General features: G+C 46.7%; 1 protein-coding gene across 2 annotated transcripts in view; it reads right to left on the minus strand.

Moving 5' to 3' along the window:
- Positions 1-19,739, minus strand: part of SYDE2 (synapse defective Rho GTPase homolog 2) — a 32,952-nt gene extending 13,213 nt beyond the window's left edge. The window contains exons 1-4 of one of the 2 annotated variants that reach the window (XM_077276286.1): positions 19,271-19,739; positions 17,211-18,703; positions 7,654-8,286; positions 1,934-3,027 (exon numbers count right to left, since the gene is read on the minus strand). In XM_077276286.1, the coding sequence (XP_077132401.1) occupies positions 1,934-3,027; positions 7,654-8,286; positions 17,211-18,703; positions 19,271-19,470 (3,420 nt within the window). In that variant the 5' untranslated portion in view covers positions 19,471-19,739. The remainder of the gene's footprint in view (positions 1-1,933; positions 3,028-7,653; positions 8,287-17,210; positions 18,704-19,270) is intronic. The other variant, XM_077276285.1, reaches the window with a different exon arrangement.
- Between the last annotated feature and the right edge of the window lie 8,228 nt (positions 19,740-27,967).

Below are 27,967 nucleotides of genomic sequence, written 5' to 3' on the forward strand. Positions count from 1 at the left end.
GGAGAAATGCTTGGACAGCAACATAAGTATTGAATCAGTACAAAGTTAAAGGATCCAGGATTTAACCTTTATTACAACCCAGAGCTGCATTAAAAATTCTAACTGGTAAACTGTCAGCAAGTCTCTGAGGACACAAGTGACAGCTCAGTCCAGCTGCTATAATACAGGGTGAGGTGCAAGAACTGACACCGGGCACTGTATAGTAATGTGAGGCTGGGGAAGTCTAAGCTTTGTACTAACACTGAAATCTAGATTTCACACTGCAGAATTGTGAATGCAGCTCTGGAGAGTAACAACTGGTCTTGTACAATTCCTGTTACTCAACTTTTGGAGTTTAATTCCGTAATATAATGTAAAAAGAAAACGGCGGTCTCCTTCTGGATTGGCGGCTCCTCCTCGGTAATTTGTATCCTAGCAATCTGTATTTGTTCCAAAGTGGTTCTAGTGTTTAAACAGACTTTGCACCTTAAGCGTCAGGGGATGGTCGGCCTGTAACCCCCCCATGAGGCCGACATCTGCCATCAACATGTGCAAACACTTATGTACAAGGACACCTGGCAGGTGCGAAATCAGAGACCATCAATATTATCCTGAGCAAACACTACGGAGCGCTGTGTACTCGCTGTTATGACGGGTGCCGAGAGACGAACACCCTGCTCCGCGGTCCATCAGAGTATCTGCATATCAGGTATACAACGCTCGTCACATCTGCGGCCAAACCAGTCTACACCCAGGTGGTCCTACTGCTGAAGCAACCTACACAAGGTGGTCCTCCTGCTGGGGCAACCTACACCCAAGGTGGTCCTACTGCTGGGGCAACCTACACCCAAGGTGGTCCTACTGCTGGGGCAACCTACACCCAAGGTGGTCCTGCTGCTGGGGCAACCTACACCCAAAGAGGTCCTCCTGCTGGGGCAACCCACACCCAAAGAGGTCCTCCTGCTGGGGCAACCTACACCCAAAGAGGTCCTCCTGCTGGGGCAACCTACACCCAGGCGGTACTCCTGCTGGGGCAACCTACACCCAGGCGGTACTCCTGCTGGGGCAACCTACACACAGGCGGTCCTCCTGCTGGGGCAACCTACACACAGGCGGTCCAACCTATGACATAGTAGTGACTGAATCTGAATGGTGCAATTGGGTTATACTAAAACTTTTGCACGGCTTGCATTCAATACTCCAAGAGCTACAGAATGAGTCAACTGAGTTGACAGCAGGCAGCTGCTATGACAGTCCGACAGGGAGTCTGTAACGTTTATCTATTCTTCTGATCTCCTCGCAGCTGATTTCTGAACGTAGACCGCATCAAAGTAGAATGTGTAGGAAAACCAAGCCTGTAAAGCCAATGGTGCAACATTTTTAATGAAACTTCATTGCAAAAATTATTTTTTTGCCTTAAATATATGCATTTAAGAAAAATAAATATATATTTTTTTTTTCACAAAGATAGCCAACCTCAGCTGGCACCTACTGTGCATTATACTCAAATTTAAGAGCACAGAGGGGGCCTACAGCGGTGACCACATTTCATGGTCTGAATAGGGACCGCAATGCCGACACTAACGGCTAGTTTTCTAACCCGAACTTATAGCCTCAGAGACAAAAGGATAGGGTCAAGAGACCCATGGACAATGCAGGCACTGCGGTCCATAAACGGACAGTAAAATATGGCAGTCAGAACCCAGACTAACATTGCTCTGCCAGACACCTCCGATACCCAACAAACCTCACTGACTTATAATGGGGGGTATTTAAGATTCGATCATCCATGAAGCATAACACTGCGTGCTGTGCTCTTCTTTCTGACAAATCTGCAGATTAAAGGTCTAAAAGTCTCTGCTGCCAGTGTGAACAGAGCCTAAACTAGACCGGTCCACCATGTAGACCTTCTACATTTGAAGACCTGACATTAGGAGCTGTAGCAGCCGCTTACCTGGCAGCCTCTCTTTTCTATCTCCATTATACACTTGTCCATGAGAAGTGGGACCATCAGTCCCGAATTTTCCTTCTCAACAACTTGTCGAGCGTCGACCCCAAATATGATAGGTTCTCGATCTACTCCAAGACGGTCTGCCGAGTTCTCCCACTGTTCCATGAGGCTCAGCTTCACATAGATTAAGCCCCGGGGCTCCAATTTCACAGCCAGCTGATGGGTTTTTGTGACCCTAAAAAGTGCCGGCAGGGTGACAGTCCCGTGGCAACAGACTCTGTTCTTCTTTGGGGCTGGGTCCCAACTGAACACAACAAGTTTTAGGTGCTGGGCGTTCTCCAGCTCAATATTAAAGGTGTGATCCATATCTAGAAAGGAAGTCCTGCAGGTCAGCAAAGCAGTCCTCGCTTTATTCACGGAGTCAACCTGAATAGCGCAAAATACATCCTTGGAGTCGATTCTTGGTGGCTTTAAGTCCTCGGCTCCGTAGAAATGAACGCTCATGAGTCCAGACACGTACTGGAAACACTTTGGTTGATCGGAAAAGCTGTAGTGCCGGAAGGCATCAATGTCCAAATCCGACTTTGCATTATTACTCGATAGGGACTCCTTTTCCTTCGGGGACCTGCTCTCGCCTCCATGTTTACCTGACTTGGCTATAAGCTCGGGGGAGTCTCCATCGCTGAGATATCCCCCTTTACTGGACGATTTTGACGTCCCGGAATTTTTCTTCTTATAGCTATGCTGGGAAGAAACACTGCTATCCAGGTGATAGCGGCTGATCACGTTCCTGCTGGCGGCGGCGGCGGCCGCTTGCCCGGATGACGATAATGAGGTTGCATGGCCTGTTTCGTGACAGTTTCCTTTAGAGGTGGAAGAAGGATGGTCGGAGTTTGAATGACTCCATGAAGTTCCTTTAACGCTCAACTTTCTGCTGAGCTCAGGCAATTTTTTCATTTTCATAGACAATTTCCGCACCGTCCTTGGAGATTTTATTTTATCTGGAAGAGACCAATTGATGCTTCCTCCTTTTTTTCTGGGATTAGGACTACAAGGTGGTGAGAAGTCAGCAGATCCTGGAGAAATAACCTTTGGACCTATGAGAGAAAAAAAAAAAAAGTATATAAATTTTTTTGCAAAAATATGATTTACATTACATTTACACATTAACCCATTCACTCTTGGACATTTGTATGCTATGAGGAATGAAACGCCCTTCAGTGGCTCTCCTCCAACCATAAATGGTGACTATAACGGCATCTGTGAACTTCCCCCTTAGTTCTAAGACAATTTTCCATCAGACTAAAAATAGTTGGATGCGATGGGCCCGCATCCTATCAAAACAGACTTATGAGGTTTCCAGAAAGAATTTTAAGAGGGTTCTGGCAGCCAATCCGGAGAAACATTTTACGAGGGGAACGTGCTGTGCAATGGAGAAACCGATGTAAAGCTCGCTCTGGGGTGAGGCAGCGGGCCGAAATAATCCAACGCAATTCTCAGAATTCACAGGATCTATATTGAAACTTATGAATTATCGCCATCTGCAAACTTGTATTATTCAGATCTTTATTTGGCAATATCTGTTCCTAAGAAAGCTGTGAGACACCCAATATGGCTTTACACACAAACCGGCTTCTCTTCCAATTTGTATACAGATTGTGCAAATCAATTTATAGGACGCGGGTCCATCCATCACATCTGTGGTCGCTGGACGTGAGGCCTGAGAACCGCCCTTTACCCAACGTAGTCTTCATTTGACTAGCTGGGCTGGTCCGATGCCGAGGCAGGATGGCTAATCAACAGGAGAGCAGCGGATACAGTCAGGTAAGAGGCGGTTCAACTTCTCAGGCCTCTCGGCCAGCGACCACAGACGTAGCTCATGGACCGGGGTCCTGCAACTATGCCGGGCAGTTAGAAATCATTTTAGGTGCAAGTGAAAGAAAAGGTTTGCTTCCAGCTCCTGATCAACATGTCATTACAGGTGGATTCCAAAAATATATAGTCATGTACGAGTTTCAGATGCACTCTGGCGTCTGAGCTAACCCGTTTTTCACTTTGGCATCCTTGTATTGGTCGGAATTGATTTCCACGCTCCTGGACTATGTATGACAACCTTATCGGGTGAGCTGACTGCACATTTAATTTTTTTCTATTTGTTGCATCTTTATATGTGAGCTTGGTGGGCTCCATAAGAGTTAACAATACCAACTCTACACCTATTAAGTGTATGAAAGTACTCATAGTCCTTTACAAAAAAAAATAAAAAATTTAAATGCCTAAAAGATGATGTAAAAATGTATCACTGAGGAATATACTGGTCTAATCCGTATTCTATATGTATATATTAAATATAATGGTGCATAATTTTATGTTCTCAAGAAGTCTGTGCAAAGTTTAGATACAGATTCACAGGAGAAATGAAAAGCCCGGCATTTCCACTGCCGATCTGCATGTCCAGCGCCCCATACGCATTAGATGGCTGTCGCCTCCATATACTGGAGCGCTCGCTCCGTCTAGCACTCCTGTACGCTCTATGAGAGCGCCGCTGTCAGACATCTCCAACACTGACTTGATTGCAAAGGATCCAAAAATCAGACACGCCAGATCTTCACTCCTCCTGACAAGTAGTCCGGGGTCCCCATACACAGACTGTCATTGGCAGGTTCAGAATGTTTATGGGGTCTTAAATACTTTACATGCGCTGTAACTTTAACCTGGAAACCCAAGAAAAATGGAGAGCGATAAACTTCCGTGAAAAATAAAAAACGAGGAGAGAAGTGACCCTGGACGATCGGCCTTGTATCCGGACATCCTGAGCGATGTGTTAAATTCCTGAATCCAGGGTCAGAGCCACAGATTTTCCAGGAATAGTTACAACAGCGAAAAATAGAAGAAAAACACAAAAGCCTCATCCGGAGCGTCTATATATATGATAAACCACCCTGAAGACGTTCCTTCCTCTAACCTGTCACACCCCAGCCGTTGCAAGACTACAACTCCCAGCATCTCAGACTCCTGGCTAGTGCTAGTTTCACAACAGCTCGAGTCCCACGGGTCAGGACTAAACTCCTGACCAAACCACGGCCTAGCTACAGGGAAACTATCACCTCCATCATTGCCCTGGGATCACTACAACACCCACATGCAGAAGCCAAGAGCTGCGCTGAGACTACGACTCCCACCAGGCCCCGAACTAACGGAGGGCGAGTCAATGCAGAAATAAGGACAACCAGCGCCTCTCTCCCCGTTCCCGCTATGTATACACGTGGAGGGCCGGTGCGGACGGCAGTCACATAGAAGCAGTTTATGGAGGGGGTGGGAGTGGGGGCGCTCACGTCACAGACCCTCCATTTACCAGAGCCGGACAAAGCCCCTCTCATACGGCAGTAGCCAGTCACAGGAAAGCAGGATATTAAACCTTCTCCGCTTTTCAGGCTCCGTTAACATAACATCGCTCAGACTAGATTACATAACAGAAGAACTGCAAAGAAAATTTATGGAAAAAGACATTTATTTTATTTTTCTTCCCTCCAGAACTGCCTGACCAGCTTAAAGGCTGCGGCCATCAGAGGATTATATAGAATATACGTGTAGACGGACCAATAATGATATACTGGGATCAACAATCCCTGCCTAGATAGACTGTTGCCCATAGCAACCAATCAACACTCAGCTTTCGTTTTTAAAAGAGCTTGGGTAAAATGAAAGCTGCACTATGATTGGTTGCTATGGGTAACAGATTTTTTTTCCTTTACCCAACAATAACTGAGGCCTAGCATTTATTTTATTTTTTTTATGTCACAGGCGTTATTCATCTAAAATGTATATTTGACAAGCCTGACTAGTCGTTTATAGACAAAATATCGCTAAGGAAAAGAGGAGAAGTTGTCCATGGCAACCAACCACTTCAGTTTCCATTTCCCCCCCCAAAAAAAGGGGCTGGAATCTGATTGCTAAGGGCAACAGCTCCATCTCTTTATGACTGCTGAACATTCCAGAAAAGCACCAGCAGCCCTAGGACCACCCGTAATTATATGCCCAATTAGCGACTGTCCGCTGCCCTCAGTCTCAAAGGGGCACGGTTATAGTCATGGTGAACCACAACTCCCATTCTCTTCAGTGCAAGCTTTCGTTAGCAGTCCATCTTTAAAATGAGTTATTCACCTCCAGAGACTTTTTTTCTGCATGTATTTGGGGCTAAAAATCACTTTTGCAATGTGGTTTTCACTACAAATTTTGCAGTTTTGCCTTTGCCGGACCTTTATTTCCTTTCATATTGACGTTTGATGTGCTCTGTGGTCCAAAATCAGCTGAGAGAAATTCAGAAAAAAAAAACAAACAAAAAAACCCCCCCCGCAAAATAGCTACAAATTCCCCCATTGGACCCTCAGATGAGCTCACTGACTGATTCCCAGTTAGTTCATTCTGCAGTCACCAATAGACTGTGCAGCACACAGGCTAAAGACTAAAGAAAGGCAAATGGGGCAAAATGTAATGAAAATCAATTACAAAAATAAATTTTTTAGCCAAAATTATATGCATTTAAGACAAAAAAAAAATTTTGAAAAAAAAGGTCCCGAAAGGTGAATAAGGCCACGTTCACACTTTGCGGTGTGCTCTGCGGGTTCTCCCGCAGCGGAATTGATAAATCTGCAGGGCAAAACCACTGCGGTTATCCCTGCAGATTTATCGCGGTTTGTTCCGCGGTTTCCGCTGCGGGATTACTCCTATACTATTGATGCTGCATATGCAGCAATATGCAGCATCAATAGTAATGTTAAAAATAATAAAAATCGGTTATACTCACCCTCCGATGTCCGGATCTCCTCGGCGCTGCACGCAGCGGTCCGGTTCCAAAGATGCTGTGCCGAGAAGGACCTTCGTGACATCACGGTCATGTGACCCAGGTGTCATCACGGTCATGTGACCGCGACGTCACCGCAGGGCCTGTTCGCACAGCAACTCTGACCGGGCGGCCGCGGGCAGCGCTGAGAGGTGAGTATAGCATGATTTTTTATTTTTATTTTTTTTTTACCCCAAATATGGTTCCCAGGGCCTGGAGGAGAGTCTCCTCTCCTCCACCCCGGGTACCACCCGCACATTAACCGCTTACTTCCCGCAACGTGGGCACAGCCCCATGCGGGAAGTAAGCGGTTCAATGCATTCCTATGGGTGCAGAATCGCAGCGATTCTGCACAAAGTAGTAACATGCTGCGGGTTTTAAACCGCTGCGTTTCTGCACAGTTTTTCCCGCAGCATGTGCACAGCGGTTTGCGGTTTCCATAGGGTTTACATGTAAATGGAAACGCTATGGAAACTGCTGCAGACCCGCAGCATCAAAATCGCCGCGGTTCCGCGGTAAAAACCGCAAAGTGTGAACATGGCCTAATCCTTTTTTTAAATTAACAAAACAATGTGAGTAAAGAAGGGAATGGAAAAACTAGTGAAATAGAAAAGTAGAGAGGGGCTCATTTACTAGGGTGTAAATTGGTTTTGTAAATGAGCCTCCAGAATTAGCACAAACAGCACAATTTGCAGATAAGCGACCGGCGCCTTCTTTGGCATCACAAGGAGCAACATGGCTTATGTCCAATTATATGGAGCAACCACGGATGGATGGGAGGATGGTGCTTATAGGTTATAAGATAACGGGGGGCTTACTCAAGACCTCAAACAGACCAAGTGCAAGTTATAACATCACATAATACAGCAGAGGGTCCTACCAGGGTCATGGGGTCCGCATGCAGGTGGCTCCTCTGTAGACAGGGATGCTGCCGTCTTGCACACCAATCTCTGCTGGCACAGCTGGACGCCATAGTCCATGGCATCCAAGGAATCTCCATTATTATCCGTGGCCGGAGCCAGCGGCTCACCCGGACCTGGCAGGCATCCTGGTCTCGCTGGTACTTCCGACACGTCATATTCAGATTCACAAGCATTCAGGTCTGGAAAGCTTCTGGGGCAAATGTAAGGTTCATCATCCTCGGGGATTGGATTGTACCAAATTTCCCCTTCATCATCAGCATCATTGTCTTCACTTAGATCAGAGGTGCCAGCGGGCACACGTGGGGCGGTCGGCGCCGCGGGCGCAGTCTCCGTTGCTTTGCTAGACACATCTCTGTCTGGTCGCGATAGTTGGAGGACAGTTTCTTTGATGACTACATGACTAGAGTTCCAGGCTTGATGGCTCCGTTTCTGGCTCTCGGTCACGCGAGGGTACTTGTGGGTGCTCTGTGTAAGCCAGTTTCGTTTTTTGGATACGGTGATGTGGTTGTTTTGAAGGTTGTGTTGGTTCACCTCGGTGACTTTAAGATCTCGTCTGATGACTGATGAGGAGTAGGTGTTCTCGATGAAGTCTATTATCAGAGAGAAAACAATAGTGAGACTCAGCCATTACACAAAGTATACTCAAACCACTCAAAAATGGCAGAAGACTCTGAAGGCATGGAAAAAACAAAAAGGGTCGCAAGAGCCAACAACGGCACAAAATATCGAGGAGGTAAAAGATTTGTACATTTACATCCAGAGCATACAGCGGCTACAATATGGAGAACAGTGGGTGATCTCAAGCATCCTGGTGTAGGCCGTATTGTCTCCTCACACACTGGTCCAGCTTTAGGAAACATCTCATTCTGCAGATTGTAGGGAATCACGCTATCCCTTTGCAATACTGGAGATAATTCAGCAATCTGCCAGTGACTAGCTTATTAGTTTTGCACAGATTCAAGAACTGTCTGCAAAAAGCTATATAAAGGAGGATCTGTTAGTTGCCATAAATATGTATTTCAACTATTTTACTAAGAGCAAAAGCCGCTGTTGTTCCGAATCAGAGGTTTGGTTTTTTGTTCCCATGTCCCTCCATTACCGAGATATAGCCCACTCTTCCCTTCATATAAACCTGGTCTTGTTAGCCAAATGAGTAGACCCGAAGAGGACGCCCAATGAAAAGTTAAGGATCACGCCTACTTGTGAAATTGGGAACGAAGAGGTGCAGGAACAAGAGAAAAAACAACACTGCCAGATTCCAAAGACATACTGATAGGGCATTTAGATTGTGAGCCCCATCGGGGACAGTGATGATAATATGTGCAAACTGTAAAGCGCTGCGGAATATGTTAGCGCTATATAAAAATAAAGATTATGATTATTATTATTATTCTTCTGGAAAACAGTGGCATTTCAACCAGGTAAAAATAATAATAAAAAAAATTGAGAAGAACAAATCTATTCCCAGGACTTCAGCCCAACAGCCAGGTCAGTATTCTGTGGCTGCTGGTAAGGAGGCCGACAGACCGCTCCCCACTTGCCATCATCAGTGGCTCCTTTCAATTAGCTGGTCTGGCTCAATGTCGCTGGTTCGTAGGGTTCCAACCCTGGGGCCACGGACTACTGCAACTGTATTCACTTAACTCCAAATCCCACCGAAGAGGACAACGAGGAGGCCATGAGCAGCTAATGCGCCATGCACAACCACAGATCGCGATCGCGCTGTGCCTAGATACACAAAGCTGACCATTGGGAGGTGGACCAACCCCACTGATCCAAAGCCCTGGGTATTGGGATGACCCTCTAAACACACACGTCCCATTCAAACAAAGACAAAAACTACATACTGCACAGCATACAATTATTTAATGGCCTCTATCTTCACAACAACCATCAGCTTCGCTTCCTACAGCACAATGATATACTGGTCTGATGGTGCCCTATGCATGCTGAATATTCTGGAAAAGCCTTGGTGTGTATTTACAACGTAGGGGTCTGATGCTGCGGGGAGACTTATAGCTCCCCGATACTGCAGAGATTATGGCACACGGTCCTGAACCCCATACCCTACATAGGTCCACATAAAGAATTATAAAAAGGCATGAAGCAATTAGAGGGCTGCCGATACAGAATTTGGCCCAAGCAACAACTCAAAGCGGTATTTCAGAACTTCACATGGACAGAGACGACTGATCGGGATCCTGTTAATTGCATCCATTCATCAGGCTATTAGCATCAAGGGGCCGATTACGGCACAACATATGCTCTCCATTCAGCTCTATCTACACGTCCTCACAGGCTGCACAATACCGCCTGCATTAAACCCTTGTTTACCCAATCCCTCTATTAATGTCGCCCTGGATAATGCCGAGATTACAGCAGGCAATTTGTAGACACTGAGCAGGCCTTGAGCAGACCGCAGTTCTCATCCGGCCTCACGTTCCTCGGGAGGAGGGGGTGAATATTGGCAGAATATTATTTGGCCATTCAGGTTATGTGGAGCTTGTGACAGCGCTGGGTACGATACCACGGACAGGTTTATACTTGTGCTGCATTCCACCAAAAGCTCAGAACGGACTGGAAGCCATCGCTATCTCCAGCAACGGCTGATGATTAACCAGAGGTGGTATTAATACAGACAATTAAGTCTATCCCGAAGCCAGACACATCCTTGGGTCAGCGATAACAAGAAAACAGTTCTACTCACAAAATTTAAGTAATAATCAAGTCCTTTGTCTATTGCAAAATTGTTAAAAATTCTAATTTCTGGAAAATCTGGGGGGCACGTCATAAATCCATTACCTCTGCCACCCAGTCTGCCTAGATTTGGCATTTATGAGCAATCTGAATGGCAAATCCATACATTGGATGTATACAGGTTGGTACAAAAGTAGGTGGACAGTATGTGTAATGCGGTTATGAAGGGGGAATTTTATCAAACATGTTTTTTGGGGTTCAAAGTTCTCACCACACAGATAAGTTCCTTGGGGGGGTCTAGTTTCCAAAATGGGGTCACTTGTGGGGGGTTTCTACTGTTTAGGCACATCAGGGGCTTTGCAAACGCAACATGATGCCCGCAGACCATTCCATCAAAGTCTGCATTCCAAAATGTCACTACTTCCCTTCCGAGCTCCGACGTGTGCCCAAACAGTGGTTAACCCCAACATATGGGGTACTGGAGTACTCAAGACAAACTGGACAACTTTTGCGGACCACTTTCTCCTTTTACCCTTGGGAAAATAAAAAAATTGTTGGTAAAAGATCATTTTTGTGACAAAAAAGTTAAATGTTCATTTTTTTCTTCCATGTTGTTTCTGCTGCTGTGAAGCTCCTGAAGGGTTAACAAACTTCTTGAATGTGGTTTTGAGCACCTTGAAGGGTGCAGTTTTTAGAATGGTGTCACTTTTGGGTATTTTCATCCACATAGACCCCTCAAATTGACTTCAAATGTGAGGTGGTCCCTAAAAAAATGTTTTTGTAAATGTTGTAAAAAAATGAGAAATCACTGGTCAACTTTTAACCCTTATAACTTCTTAACAAAAAAAAATTGTTTCCAAAATTGTGCTGATGTAAAGTAGACATGTGGGTAATGTTATTTATTAACTATTTTGTGTCACATAACTCTGGTTTAACAGAATAAAATTCAAAATAAATAATAAATCAAAATAAATGTTATTTTCTGTCCACCTACTTTTGGACCTCCGATCTGCAGTCACTTACTGGCGTGTTAACATATACTAACTTCCAATGTGCACAGAAGACCATCCATAAAATGTCAGTCATCAGCAGCTCGTATCCTGCTGATAATTTTTAGGCGGGCATAAAAATTATCACACTCAAACAAAGAAAGCATTACTGGTTTGTGGGCTGATCGCAAGCCTGTTTGGGTGAGCCAATAGTCGGGAACCAGCTCCCTACAAACAACAGCTCATCTAAATGGGTCCCATTAGTCCTAAACCCTTAGAACTAATTAACAAAATTAGATTATGGACAGAAGCCCGTGCTTTTCTCGTGAGCTGACCTAACAGTCTAGGATGCTGTTAGTTTGGGTCATGAGGCCAATGGTCATGCCAGGACTTGAGGATGCAATACAGACAAGAAAATTGCAGATAAGAATTGTCAACATGACGGCTTCACGGGGATTCATGTTTCATGGAAGCAGTGATGTGGATGGACCTGAACTGAAGGGTATTGGACACCAGACAGACTTTAGTGTGTAGTCAAAAAAATTGTTTGCAAAAACTATTACAAAACTACAGAAAAAAAACAAAAACAAAATGTGAAATATCTACTAAACGACTCAAATTTGCTGCTAACATGCCAACTAGATTGGCTGCAAATGGGCCAAGCAAGCACAAATCAGAGGCTGCTAAGGATAGAGATACACAGGAACGGAAATGCTCACTGTAGCAGTCAATTAACACTCCGTCCCCATAAGTGACCTTTAGGCCGTGCACTTCCTCTTGGGATTATATGCACAGAGCTATTTTTATAATCCCAGGGGCCTGAATGTGGGAACGGCTCCTCGCTGCAGATGATGGATTGGTTTTCAGCAATCACATTCTGTATTAAAGCAACCAGTCATGAAATGGAGCAGTAAAATCATGCCACTGATTAATTCCCCCAGCGATCAGACCCAGGAAAGGTGACCACCTGTGACTGTGGGACCACCCCTTTAATAAGGAAGAGAGGTCACCTTATTTATAGGAGAGCAATTACAAAGGGCATCTATCGTGCAGAATGAGCGCTTGTAATACTTTGTGTCTCCTGTGGGGGAGCTGCAGGGACACTGAACATTTCACAGCTGATCACTGATCGTCTCAGAGGGAAACTGATCGGCTTTTTGTAGAGGACCCTACTGACAAACAGACCTCTAAAATGCAGATCCCCTTAAGGCCAATTTTTCCATCGGCTTCTCAACAGGACGACACACGAGACAAAAAACAAAAACAACAACATATTGGAGATTGTGGTGGAAATTATCCAAATCCTTGAAAACATATTGCATGTAACTTGGTGCAATGCTTACAGTGCACTGGAGCTTGCTGGAAGTTGTAGTTTGACAGCCTTAGATTTATGTCCGTGCAAGGTATTGGTGTTCACCAACTGCAGACGTAGCTTCTCCAACAGCTGGAGACCACGGCTACAGAGCAAACAAACCTTTCACCAAGACATCTGTGTATGTGGACGGCTCACACACAGCTCTCCCAACAAAGGGCCATTCACATCAACGTGGTGTCAGAATTCCAGGAACTGAAATCTCCTTGTGGTGCCAAAAGGGTTAGAGAGTCACAGAAGCTTCTTTCTGGAAAGCAGCGGTGCGCCAAACCACGTGGACTTCACCAACATGACACACACCCATGACAGGTCCATGCCCGGAGGGACCCATCCTCAGCAATACAATTTCATTGGGCAAAATGAGAAATGTGGCATCTAAAGATCGCTACTGGGTTTCACAATCATTTTTTATCCCCAGGTAATTTGTAGTAAAATTATTTATTTGATTTACTTTTACTCATTTATAAAGCGCCATTAATTCCACAGCGCTTTACAGACATGGGGGGGTTACGACTAACATGGCCCATTTCAGACCCCAAATCTCTTTTTTTTCTTGGAGATAAGCTGTCGGACGATGTATCAGTCAGCGACTTTCTCATACAGAACACAGGAGCAAGCAGGATACATGGGAGAGATGGCTGTTGGTCAGGGATGAGCGGATCCATGGACGTTCTGGTTCTAGTACCCTAACCAAACTTTTTTACATAGTTCGGTTTGGGGACCAGAACTTCAACCAGGACCTGAACCCCTTTGAAAACAATGAGAACCCTAAATTTTCAGCTGTAAAATAAATCTCTTTCTCATAGACTTCCCCGAAACCCCAAAATTTGCACCAGACTTCCGGGAGAAGTCTGTGTTTGGCGTACAACACCAGAAGCCAACTGTCTGTTATGAACCCCAAACTTCTAAGCTTGGGTTCGCTCATCTCATCTGTTGGCAACATCCAGCCGACAGCCATCTAATGTTCATGGCCGGCTTTTGCCTTAATTTTGTTGGTGATGGGATAATTTTTGGACGGTCTAAAAATAATCGTGTAGCGGGGTCACACGCAAGCATCTTTTAAGCATTAGCAGAGAAGCAATCTAAAAAGGGGAATCTTAAAAACCTGCGGTTATCATCACACATTATTACGCATTATTTAAAAGTTTACGTCTCACTATATTGATCAACTTTTTTTTTTCTTTTTTTAATAGATTTACCACCAGGTATCAATGAGTCCTAAGATGTAAACCTGTACTAGCCAGGAAGAGGTAGCGCTATACAGCAACTCTGCGCCATACACTAACTGATTTGAACACTACGGGCAGTCATAGGAGCTGCCATGTACTGCCAGATTTGTTTTCCTTCCCTCGGTTGAATAAAAGGCCATTTAGTCATTTCTGGCTACAGGCGAGAGCCAAGTTTACTGCAGTCGATGCTGTTTTTGCATAAAGGCTCTCTACTTAAGTGTTATGACAACGTGACTTTTGTGAACACGATCAATCTTAATCACGATCTAACAACAAAGACTATGCCACACAATGCCAGGAGGCAGCACTACAAGCTGGCATTAGATGGCATTCTGGTCAAGATGAAGAAGTCAGCATTTCTACTTCCCCAACCATGTTATCCCCTATAAACTGGATACGCGTCACCTGGAGGCCCTACCGATCAATAGAACAAGTTACCTGTGCCCGTTCCGCACCATTTAAGTCTAAGACAGATACCCGAGTATAGACTTGAATGAAGCAGCAAGGAACATGTAATATCTGACCGCAAGTTCCCTCTAAAGAAGTACCAGGGATAAGTCCCCAATTCTGGCAATCAAGAGTTTTGTGGTCAACAAAATTCTAAAAAGAAAAATATAATAAATAATAATTTGCAATGTGACAGAAGATAAGATTTATATGTATTATTTTTGGACACAAAAGGTGCAGGAACACTTGGCAGAGCGTCCCGCGAATACCCTGGAATGAACTATACACAAAATATCTGAATGTCCCACCACCGCTGGGGGAAAAAAAATAAAAAAGAAGGATAAATCTTCCTGAAGCTGTCAGATAAGCCCAGGGGCCTGTATGAACACGGCTCCAAATTCCTGGTCTGCTCTGCCCACAGCAATGACATCTCAACAATTGGCACCGAGTGGCTGGAATATTTACATTCACCGCAGAGCCAATAATGGGATAAAACGCGCTGATCTGCAGGAGACGGGTTTATTCTGCTGTTGTTGCAGACACAGGGATAACTGGGATGGATTTTTTTTTTTTGCAGGAAACATGAATCATATAATAGCCCCCATTAAGCGGTCTATAAAATCTCAAATTATAAAAAAAAACAAAAAACAAACCCAATGCAGGGTGTCAGATGCCACCATCCTACCCTGTCTGCCAGGACTGGAGGGTACAAAGGGCACGGAGTCATATCTCAGAAAATCTGTACCGTAGTCCATCTAGTCTGTAGGATACTGATCCACAAGTTGTACCACACTAGGTACAGGGGATGGAAGACTACAACTCCCAGCAGGTTCTGACAACCACAATTTGCTTACAGATAACACGACAGCATCGGAGGAATGGCGTCCAGTCCCCTGCATGCTGCAGTCAATCGTTGGGCTTAGCAGTGACTCTTATACATACAGTATGTGACTGCTGAGGCCAGCGATTGGCTGTAGCGGTCAATACCCGATAGAGGAGTCTGCACAGACACACTTTTCACCATTTATAGCTCAATCTATTTCTGAGCAGCAATAGTGGACACAACCAAGGTTATGATCAGCAATCTGTATGGCCAAATGATCCACTCCATTGGTCATGTGGCCATACATCTAGTACTAAGGAAAAAGAGGGACTGGGGGTTCAAAAAGTCTGATCCTTTGGTAATCAAGGGAAGACAAGCAGCCGAGTCATGTTGCGGTGGCCAGACATGCTGACCATGGTCAGATCATAATACCTGGCCCAACTGCTGGGTGTCTCGACCTGAATGAAAGCCTCATATACGCCCATGAGGAAGGTTGTATAGGTCATGAGAACTGGCATTCGGACCAGATATTATGATCTGAGCATGGTCTGCGTTTCACAGATGTGCAAAACCTGTCTAGGTGCACAAGCCTGCCTATGTCTGATGAATGAGCAAACAGCTAACGCGTTTTCATCATTAGGAAGATGATGGGAAAAGAAATTGGAAATACTAAAAAGGGGGCTGGCCAGGGTCAGAAAAGCATTGCTGTCTTTTACTATGGTTTATGGTGCAAAGCTACAATACCAAAGGCGATTTACAGGCAGGGGTGGCAATGGTTTTGGGTGAAGGCCAGCATGTTTTTCTAATCTCGGACAACCCCCTTATGTTTCAGTATGCCAGATCTTTTTGTCCTCATTGCAATTAAGGAGTCTGGAAAAGCTCCTACCATTCAGAATACAAGCATGCTCAGCTGAATCAAGCGTGCCCGTGCATCGGGAAGGCAGGAAGAACAGCCATCAGCCGAGCTGTGACAATATATGGCAAGAACAGACTGCGCACAAATAACTTATGCTTTGAGGTTACTGCAAAACGACATGAAAGTTTCTCTATGTGAATACTGGATAACAAGACAGATACGGTCAAGAAATATTGAGTTACCATGAACATCCCGAAGCCTGAAATTCTGCAATTGAGCTCAGCGATTTAACCCTTTATTAAAAACACAAGAGGACGTCTGACCGCCAGCTTCCTCCTAAACCCACAGCCACATATAAATGTATACCCCGACCTAATTGTTTAACCGAGAAACAAATTAGTCCCTGCAAAGTCTATAATTTGCTGCTGATCTCCGAGGCTGGAAAACAATCCCCGGCTCAGGGTCGTAATCTGAAAACTATGTTGGATATTTCAGGTCTAAAAGCAAAAAGCATTTCACTGGAAAGAAATTGTACATCATAGCAATCTAAAGTCAGGCAGAGCAAAAAGCGGTTACTGGGCACCGAGCGCGGCTATAGCTTTATATGGTATTAACAGGCAGAGGGAACAAAGGAATCTGCTCTGTTTAGTCTGCACCGTGACAGCTCCGGCTTCCTATATACACACACGTTACAAACATCGGATACATTGTATTTACTGCACAAGGAAATCAGAAAGTATCCAAGGAAGGGGGAGAATACCACCGGCTCCTACTAAAACCAAGGGACACATGTTTCCATCACCTTGTCACTGTATGAGGCCAAAGACTTTATATACCATGTAATCGATGCAAATAAAGTGTGCACATCACCCAATATGTAAGAAATGCATGCAACACGGAGGGAATGTCATCCACAGATGTACAGAAGATAAGCGTGAGATATGTACAAGGGTCCTCTCATGCAATACGGCACCGTAAACCCTGAGATACAGAATACGACCCATCACCAAGTGTCACCCGTTAGTACCGGCCCCACAAGAGAAGAGCTAGTGGTCATTGGTTGTTCAGGCCTGGAGCCGGGCCCGTGCCCTGCTCGCCTACCTGATTTGTCCTGGAGAAGCTCAGATTTGGTGCTAGCCTCCGACTTGCCAAAGCCGCCACCTTTCTGGGACGATCCGATGAGCCGTTCCTTCATTTCCAGAGACAATAAGCGTCCTTTGTACATCCACTTTTGCATTTTCCGGACGGTGAGTCCCGAAGGTTTGGGTGAAGAGCCGCCCTGGTCTTCCATCATGGCGTCATCATTCCTGGTGATGCCAAAGTCCCCTGGTGTCCCAGGATGGCTTTGGATGCCGCTCTCGGCAGCTCTCCAGTTTACAGTGGATAAAATGTCTTGGGGACTACCCTCGCTGCTGTCCACATCAGCCTGGTGGCCAATCGAGCCCTGACTGTGCCCATAATCACACTCAGAAGACAAGCTACTATTGACGGGGCTGTACTTGATCTGACTGTCACTATGGCACTTATGGAACGACTCCAGGGTCGGAAGGGGATAGACCGTATCCACGCTTTTGCTAATTCTTCGCATTCTGATCAACTGGGCCGTGATCAACGCATTCAGGGACACTAAATCGCTATGGGAGACTTGTTTAGGACTGGCCTCATCCGAAGACCACACGTCACTTTCCACAATCCGGGCGGAAGACTGGGAAAAGACACTATCTTGGGACTGGGAGCTGGAGGGGCAGGTTTCTAACCTGGTGCCCATCTTACTGGCATGGCTCTCCAGGGGCATGTCATGCATGGCATGAATTAATAAGTAATAGGCCTCCTGCAACTGGGATCGGAGTCGGTCAGTTTCCAGGTAAATGTCCAAACTGCCTTTTCTGTCCGGGTAAGCCTGCGGGGTCAGGACCGCCGGCCCGGTGTACTGGTTATTGCACTGGGAGTCACTGGTGCCAGTGATCAAGAGATTCTCGTTATCGTAGTAATCGTCCTCCTCGCTGTCCTCAGAATGGCTCGGGATGCCCCCATAAAAAGATCCTCCCGCCAGAACCAGAGGCGGATTACGGCCATTGACTGCGCTCCCGCCAGATGCAAAAAAACCAACACCCATACGGGGATTTGGGGGCACACTCCTGTCTGGGAGATGAGGGTATATGAAATTCAGGGGGGAGGGTGCGCTGTGAGGGGGCCAGGGCACCTCAAAATCGGCGCTGATGCTATAGGGGGCACTACTTGGAGATTTTAAGAGGGGTGCATCCAGGATCTGATGTCCAGAATAGGAATAACGTCCTTGACTGTTAGAAAAGGGGGGAGGACAGGGGTCTTCAAAATCCAAATTGCTGTAGTGAGAATGTCTGCACCCCACGGAGTCCCTGCACCCCATAGACGCCTGCTCCCATTGGGAAGGGTGATTGTCATTGTTATTGTTGTGATTCGGGGTGTTCCACCCTCCACAGGGTCCTGCACTGCTCTTGGGGGGATGCACTAGAGAACCCAAGAAAATCTCAAGAGGATCCCCCACCCTGCACCCCATTTCTTGCCTTGTGGTGTCAGCCCTGCACCCCATCCCCTGGCCCCCAGTGTCAGCCCTGCACCCCGTCCCCTGGCCCCCGGCGTCAGCCCTGCACCCCGTCCCCTGGCCCCCGGCGTCAGCCCTGCACCCCGTCCCCTGGCCCCCGGTGTCAGCCCTGCACCCCGTCTTCTGGCCCCCGGTGTCAGCCCTGCACCCCGTCTTCTGGCCCCCGGTGTCAGCCCTGCACCCCGTCTTCTGGCCCCCGGTGTCAGCCCTGCACCCCGTCCTCTGGCCCCCGGTGTCAGCCCTGCACCCCGTCCCCTGGCCCCCGGCGTCAGCCCTGCACCCCGTCCCCTGGCCCCCGGTGTCAGCCCTGCACCCCGTCCCCTGGCCCCCGGTGTCAGCCCTGCACCCTGTCTTCTGGCCCCCGGTGTCAGCCCTGCACCCCGTCCTCTGGCCCCCGGTGTCAGCCCTGCACCCCGTCCTCTGGCCCCCGGTGTCAGCCCTGCACCCCGTCCCCTGGCCCCCGGTGTCAGCCCTGCACCCCGTCCTCTGGCCCCCGGTGTCAGCCCTGCACCCTGTCCTCTGGCCCCCGGTGTCAGCCCTGCACCCCGTCCCCTGGCCCCCGGTGTCAGCCCTGCACCCCAGGATCTCCGGGGCTCCTGCAGTCACGCAGCCATTGCACTGCTCGGGGGTCCCTCCTCGCTCCGGGTGTCCGGGCACCCTGCGCCCACCGCCCCCGGGCTGCTCTTTACCTTCTCCGTTAGCGCGTCCCCCCGCCGGCCCCTTCTTGGATCTCTTCCCCCGCAGTTTGGATAAAGTCCTCCGCAGAGGATCAGCCATTCCTTCCCAGTGCCCTCAGCAGGAGCAGCTCCGGGCGGCGGAGAGTCCGTGAGAGCCCGGCTCCATAGTGTCCGGTGTCCCCGGGCGGTACAGCGCATGTACTGGCTGAGGCTGCGCTGAGTGTCCCGGCTGCCGCGTCCGCTCCGGTTCCCGGCTGTGCGCTGTGTGTCGGGGCCGCTCTCCGGGGCTCCTCTCCTTGCACATACTTGGAATATTTCTGGGGTGAGAGGCCGCGGGTCGACGCCTGCGCACTGCACCAGGGAGGCGGAACTGAGGGACCAGACCTGGTTATATGATCACGTGATCTACAACCTGTAGCTCGTCCTAAGAGAGCGCTAAGCATCATGGGAGCTGTAGTTCTGCTCTGCTCCTGCCTCAGAGTACATGGCACCAGCAAAACCTGCCCAATGTGAACTTATACAAAAATTACACCTGACCTCACCCACGTGACCCAGGTGTTTGTGGGTCCCTCAGGTGACATGGTCATGAACCCCTCTCTCTTTCAAGTGTTTTTAAGCCATTTTTTTAGCTAAAAGTTTCAAAAAGCTCATTATGTAAACGCCCTTAGGAGTCAGCTTGGCGCTCAATCTTCTTCCTCAGGGCTCATCCATGTGCAAACGCATACGAAAAAAACAGATCAGAGCAGTGCACGGTGACATATCTACACGCAACCAATTGGTCTGTATGTAAGAACTGTGGAGTGAACTCTGTGGAGATGGAGAGCACAAGGGCGTAAGATAGTTTTTAGGGCTCTTCTGACCCCAAAGATAAGTAGGTAAATATACAGGAGAACACACTAGTGTTATGGGGAACCTGTCGCCTGATCCATCCTGCCTAGACCGCGGGTAAACCTGTCACCTGATCCATCCTGCCTAGACCGCGGGTAAACCTGTCACCTGATCCATCCTGCCTAGACCGCGGGTAAACCTGTCGCCTGATCCATCCTGCCTAGACCGCGGGTAAACCTGTCACCTGATCCATCCTGCCTAGACCGCGGGTAAACCTGTCACCTGATCCATCCTGCCTAGACCGCGGGTAAACTTGTCACCTGATCCATTCTGCATAGACCACGGGTAAACCTGTCACCTGATCCATCCTGCCTAGACCGCGGGTAAACCTGTCACCTGATCCATTCTGCATAGACCGCGGGTAAACCTGTCACCTGATCCATTCTGCATAGACCACGGGTAAACCTGTCACCTGATCCATCCTGCCTAGACCGCGGGTAAACCTGTCACCTGATCCATCCTGCCTAGACCGCGGGTAAACCTGTCACCTGATCCATTCTGCCTAGACCGCGGGTAAACCTGTCACATGATCCATTCTGCCTAGACCGCGGGTAAACCTGTCACCTGATCCATTCTGCATAGACCACGGGTAAACCTGTCACCTGATCCATCCTGCCTAGACCGCGGGTAAACCTGTCACCTGATCCATCCTGCCTAGACCGCGGGTAAACCTGTCACCTGATCCATTCTGCCTAGACCGCGGGTAAACCTGTCACCTGATCCATCCTGCCTAGACTGCAGGAAAACCTGTCACCTGATCCATCCTGCCTAGACCGCGGGTAAACCTGTCACCTGATCCATTCTGCATAAACCGCGGGTAAACTTGTCACCTGATCCATTCTGCATAGACCGCAGGTAAACCTGTCACCTGATCCATCCTGCCTAGACCGCGGGTAAACCTGTCTCCTGATCCATCCTGCCTAGACCGCGGGTAAACCTGTCACCTGATCCATCCTGCCTAGACTGCAGGAAAACCTGTCACCTGATCCATCCTGCCTAGACCGCGGGTAAACCTGTCACCTGATCCATCCTGCCTAGACCGTGGGTAAACCTGTCACCTGATCCATCCTGCCTAGACCGCGGGTAAACCTGTCACCTGATCCATCCTGCCTAGACCGCGGGTAAACCTGTCACCTGATCCATTCTGCCTAGACCGCGGGTAAACCTGTCTCCTGATCCATTCTGCATAGACTGCGGGTAAACCTGTCACCTGATCCATCCTGCCTAATCCGCGGGTAAACCTGTCACCTGATCCATCCTGCCTAAACCGCGGGTAAACCTGTCACCTGATCCATTCTGCATAGACCGCGGGTAAACCTGTCACCTGATCCATTCTGCCTAGACTGCAGGTAAACCTGTCACCTGATCCATCCTGCCTAGACCGCGGGTAAATCTGTCACCTGATCCATCCTGCCTAGACGGCAGGTAAACCTGTCACCTGATCCATCCTGCCTAGACCGCAGGTAAACCTGTTACCTGATCCATCCTGCCTAAACCACGGGTAAACCTGTCACGTGATACATCCTGCCAAAACAGTATAATTTTCTTTGAAATGGGCTGCAGTTTCAGAGAAAATATACTTTAAAGATTTTTCCAGGGATCAGACTAGTCTGGCTCTGCCCCTGACCGCGTATTCCCAGCGCTGCTGCAGGAGATTGACTGTTTTTTCCCATAGCGAGAGACCTGCCAATCACCTAGAGCAGCGCTGGGAAGAGCCGGCCAGGGATGGCACCAGGTTAGTCTGGTCTCTGACCAAACCAAAGGCGGACATGTCATTGGTGCAACCTGTGATCAAGGGCTAAAGGGGCCCATTTCCATCTCTAAATCAGGTGGAATTGTGCTTAGGATTAGAGAGAGATTTTTTCCAGACCCTAAGTTGAGGTCTCCATTGTTTTCAATGGGGTTCGGATTCAAGTTCGTGCACCTGAACCAAACTTTGGACTATAGGTCGGGTCAGATACCAGAACCTGAACTTCCACGGGTCTGCCCATCCCCACTTATGATGAGCTATTGGACTGCAGACGGCCTATATGCTGCTCTTGCACAGGGGCCTCTTCTGTCTGTGTCTGCTGCGGCTTTAAACTACATTTTCTATGAGACAGTTTCACCTGGCTACAATTGTGCCGCGGTTTGGGCAGCATGAATCAGGTGACATCTTACCTTTAACATCCATCCTTTGGAGTGACAGCATTATAAGAGCGTTTACTTCTTCCATATACTTATCAATCTATCCGCAGAGTACAGGCTGCCCTAAAGCTGCAGCTCTGATGGAGAGAAGCTAAAAGGAGATATTCTGATAATGACGAGTTACTACAATTGGAGTATCGTCAGTCCACACATAACACTCAGACATTTGACAGCTCATTCCTGTCTTCATCATTAAAATGAACGCTTGGATCGGTCAAACATGCACATCTGGGGATAAGCGACAGTCAGACACATTTATCCAACCTGTCCGAATCTAACCCTGCCCCCATACACATCAGATTGTGGCAATATTCCACTGACAATCATGTGTTGCATATTTCCAGCTAATGAATGTGATTTCGACATCTTGTGCAGATAGCCAGGACATGCCTCAAGGTCAAATACCGCTGTCTGCAAGTGGTGACCTTTAAGGACTCCCACCAGGAAGGGGCCAAGGTTCCTTGGCATATTTGAAGATGTAAATAGACAGGAGACATTCCTCCAGACTGCATTTTAAAGAGCAATAAATCATTTTCATTGCAAAAACAGGGAAAAATAATGCTGAAAACATAACCAGTAGGGAGGGTGATGTACTAAATTCCTGTTTACACCATCAGGCGCGCAGCGATGTGAATGATGTAGGCATTTACTTCCTTCTGGCCAGATGTGAGCATCTCCGGCACAAGCCTAGCCATCTATCTCCTCTCCAGATGTCAGCCTCACCGGTGCTTCCTACACATGTACACTGGCTCACGTCCAGGTATATGTTTCGCTTGCTTCCTCTGCTTTTCATCATTACTTGCTTTCTTCCATGCATCATTGGAATCGCAACTTCTATTGGTCGCTAAAGAAGACATCTGTTCGCTACATGGCGTCTGGAGAGCAAGAATCATTGGCATGGAAATCATGCCAAATTCATATGGTATTTCATGGGATGGTGTAGGATTAGAAAAGCATGGGCTGATGGCTTCCATAAGTAGCGCCACACTTGGTCACAGGTTGTGTGTGGCATTACAGCTCAGAACAATTTATTTCAGCCGAGCTGAGATGCAAGCCTCAATAGATCAAGTAACAAATCGCAATCACTTGGTAGGGATTAGCATTAGTAGAGAAGAGCGAGTATACTTGTTGCTCGGGTTTTCCCGAGCATACTCGGGTGGCCTCCGAGTATTTGTGACTGCTCGGAGATTTAGTTTTTGTCAACGCAGCTGCATGATTTACATCTGTTAGCCAGCCTGAGTACATGTGGGGGTTGCCTGGTTGCTAGGGAATCCCCACATGTATTCAAGCTGTCTAGCAGCCGTAAATCATGCAGCTGAGGCGACGAAAACTAAATCTCCGAGCACTCAAATACTCGGAGACCACCCGAGCATGCTCGGAAAAACCCGAGCAATGAGTATACTCGCTCATCACTAACTAGCATGGCTGCCCAGGCATGTTAATATTGCAAATTTAGTTCATCTCCCAGGGCATCTTCTTAGATCTCATCAGTATTTTTTTTTCATATGTTTAAAAAAAATGGACAGATTTCCATTAGTATTTTAGATCAAATTTTCATTTTTACCATCAGTGATTTTCTTGTACATTCAAATAAAAATTGTAAAGCTTCTCCTACCCAGCACCTTAATGAGATCTGTGTGCCATCCCTGATTTTCATAGACTCATACTATCACGGGTTTACCTCGACAGAGAGGAGACAGAAGAGTGCAGTGTCTGATTTCTCCTGCTCCTGCACTGATTAGAAGCATTTCAGCTTTATATTAAACAGTGCAGGTTTCCTTCAGCAGTGCAGAGGTTAATCTGCTCAGTTGAGAGGTCTTGGAAGCTTTCCTGCATTAAGGTTCTCAGCTGTTCACTGTTAGCCACTCCCCTCTCCTATATATTCTGGGCCATGGCAAGCACTCATTGCCAGAGTTACCTTCATGCTGTATGGTTAGGACATGGTGGTTTGTAAGTGTTGAGTGAGAAGGTGTTTAGTGGAATTATCTGAGACTGTTGCAAGGTTTTGGTTGTGTGCTAATTCCCCTCCTTCTCCTGCTTTGGTTTTACCCCATCCTCCACTCACCTGTGTTTACTCCTGTTGTTTGTGTCAGTATATTTGTTCGATTGGTATTTACCTTTATCCATCTTTGTATTACCTTGTTAGTCTGATTGGTGTATTATGGTGCACTACTACTCCCCTCTTCTCTAGCTGGGTGAAGGGTACAGACTCATGGCAGATTCAGGAGCTAAAGCAAGGTATGTGGCCCTGGCGTCTTCACCATCAGAGGTAAGATGGAGAGCAGAGTGAGCTAGGATGCCCCTAGTGTTAGGGATAGAGAAGGAGCCCCTGGTCCCGGGATACTCAACAACAGAGTTGTGAAACATACACTTACCGTACATGGGTCATTTTATTCTGTGACTCAGATTAAAAATGGAAGTGTCTCTGATTTTTTTTTTTTGTGGACACATCATCTGCCAAAAGTGAACAGTTCCATAGATTGCAATGGTATGTGTTCTGTCTGTGCACGGTGCATGGCTTAAATAGACTCAACATCTTGGAGCCTGTCTAAAATAGGCGGATACAGATGAAAATGATGTCAGACAGAGCACTTAGTGATTCTGTCTCTACAGTCAATGGCCCCATTAGCTCAAATATCCAAATCTGATTTCCAGGGCTTCCGACACAAGCTCTGATGGAGTCAATGACAGTAGATTAAAGCGCAATGTGAACCCAGACTTAGGCAAAAACATACTACAGCTTTTCTTCCTGATGTCTCCAACACACATGAACACTTGGTTTGACTGATGGTGCATGTGTCCGGAATGGTAAAAAGGGAACAAATGGTTGGGCACGATGAAATTCAACATGTCCAATCTATTCTTTTCCTAACATGCTGTTGGTAGAATTGGACCACCCGCATATATTTTCGGCTTTCAACAACTGTATGTCACATGTTTGGCCAGCTTTATACCGGGCTTCATAGAGTTTTACTCAAGCTCCTAAGTTTGGTGCCCAATCCTTTTATCTAGCTACCCTAGCAATGGCAAGATGTTTTTCTTTTTCTTTTTTCTTTTTTTTTTTTGGGGGGGGGTCATGCTAATCCATCTGTGCCCCCAACTATTACACAATTCTATCCATCCCCAAAACAGTACACAGCCCCCAAATAGTACAGCATGTATCCATAGTGCCGTATGATTCTCCACATCAGCCTTACTGCAGAGGATCGGTGTGTGCTTCATACAAGACGACACCTTTAAGGAAAACCTTACAGAATGCCATAAATAATCACATTATACTGTACATCATCCAGTCTCTCCTATAATCCTGCTGTTTTTACAGATAATACACATTTAATTCTTACTGAAGACACTTCGGTTTTGTCAAAACTTGTAACAGGAAAGAAAAAATTAATCTGACTACAAAAATGTATCTAGAGAAAATACGAGTCCCGGGATACAGATTATACTCTGTGCTAAAACAATATCAAGACGTCATATCAGACAACTGACTGTGTCACGCAAGACTTCCTTCCCGGGAAAATAATTCCTGGCTTTATGGTGGTAAAAAAAACATTTTCTGAGCTATAGAAGCAATGAGCTCATATAAAACACCTTGTGAGCCGCAAAGAAAAGATATTCTCACCGTGATCTGCTCTACAGCAATTCATTGTATCAAATTCTGGAATCTAATGCATGGGATAGATAGATGATAGACAGAAAGATAGATAGATAGATAGATAGATAGATAGATAGATAGATAGATAGATAGATAGATAGATAGATAAGAGATAGATAGATCTGTCCTCTGCTTTTGACACAGTTGACCACTGCCTCCTATTACAGATCCTCTCCTCCTTTGGCATCAAAGACCTTGCCCTATCCTGGATCTCCTCGTACCTTTCCAACCGCACATTCAGCATCTCCCACTCCCACACTACCTCCTCATCCCACCCTCTCTGTGTTGGAGTCCCCCAAGGCTCTGTTCTAGGACCCCTACTCTTCTCAATCTACACACTTGGCCTGGGACAACTCATAAAGCCCCATGGATTCCAGTACCACCTTCATGCTGATGACACTCAGATCAACCTTTCTGGCCCAGACGTCACCTCTCTGCTGTCCAGAATGCCGTATTGTCTATCAGCCATATCCTCCTTCTTCTCCTCTCGCTTCCTCAAACTCAATGTGGACCAATCTGAATTCATCATCTTTCCTCCATCTCATAGATCTTCCATACCTGACCTATCTATCGCAATTAGCGACATCACGCTTTCCCCCGTACCAGAAGTCCGCTGCCTCGGAGTAACCCTTGACTATGCCCTGTCCTTCAAACCGCACATCCAAGCTCTTTCCACCTCCTGTCGCCTCCAGCTCAAAAATATCTCCAGAATCCGCCCTTTCCTCAACCGTCAATCTACTAAAATGCTTATGCATGCCCTCATCATCTCCCACCTTGACCACTGCAACATCCTTTTCTGTGGCCTCCCTGCTAACACCCTTGCACCTCTCCAGTCCATCCTTAACTCTGCTGCCCGACTAATTCATCTCTCTCCTCGCTACTCCTCCGCTTCCCCTCTCTGCAAATCTCTTCACTGGCTCCCATTCCCTCAGCATATCCAGTTCAAATTACTAATACTGATCTACAAAGCCATCCATAACCTGCCTCCTCCATATATCTCTGAACTAATCTCCTGATATCTTCCCTCACGTAATCTCCGGTTCTCCCAAGACCTCCTTCTCTCCTCCACACTTATTCGCTCCTCACCCAACTGCCTCCAAGACTTCTCCAGAATATCTCCCATCCTCTGGAATTCTTTGCCCCAACACATCCGACTATCAACCACAGTCGGATCCTTCAGACGGAACCTGAAAACACACCTCTTCAGGAAAGCCTACAGCCTGCACTGACCTCGCTGCCTCCTCATCACTACCGGAGCTACCGCCTCACCAACACGGGAGCTCCTACAACCCTCAACCTATTGTCTCCTTCCCCATAATCCTGTAGAATGTAAGCCCACAAGGGCAGGGTCCTCGCCCCTCTGTACCAGTCTGTCATTGTTAGTTTGCTTACTGTAAGTGATATCTGTAATTTGTATGTAACCCCTCCTCATGTACAGCACCATGGAATCAATGGTGCTATATATATATATATAAATAAATAAATAAATAATAATGATAATAATAATAAATATAATAGATAGATAATAGATAATACTGTAGATAGATAATAGATAGATAGTAACCAGTCGTTACTTGTATTGATTAAGATTATTATACTTGTTTTTTATTATTATAAACTCTATGAGTCCAAAGATACAATATTGTTAGACACTTCAAAACATATGCATCCAATTGGTCTATTGTGGTATTCCCACTAGACAAGAAGCGATTCCAACTCAAAAAATACAATTAAAAGTAAACTTTATTAATTAATAGTAAACCCCATCATTAATAAAGGTTTTAAAAAAGAAAAGGTTTTACGTATACCCCATTTCACATGTAAAGCACCATGGAATAAATGGTGCTATAATAATAAATGATAG

Source organism: Ranitomeya variabilis, chromosome 8 (assembly GCF_051348905.1).
Source record: "Ranitomeya variabilis isolate aRanVar5 chromosome 8, aRanVar5.hap1, whole genome shotgun sequence".
NCBI classification, from domain to species: domain Eukaryota; kingdom Metazoa; phylum Chordata; class Amphibia; order Anura; family Dendrobatidae; genus Ranitomeya; species Ranitomeya variabilis.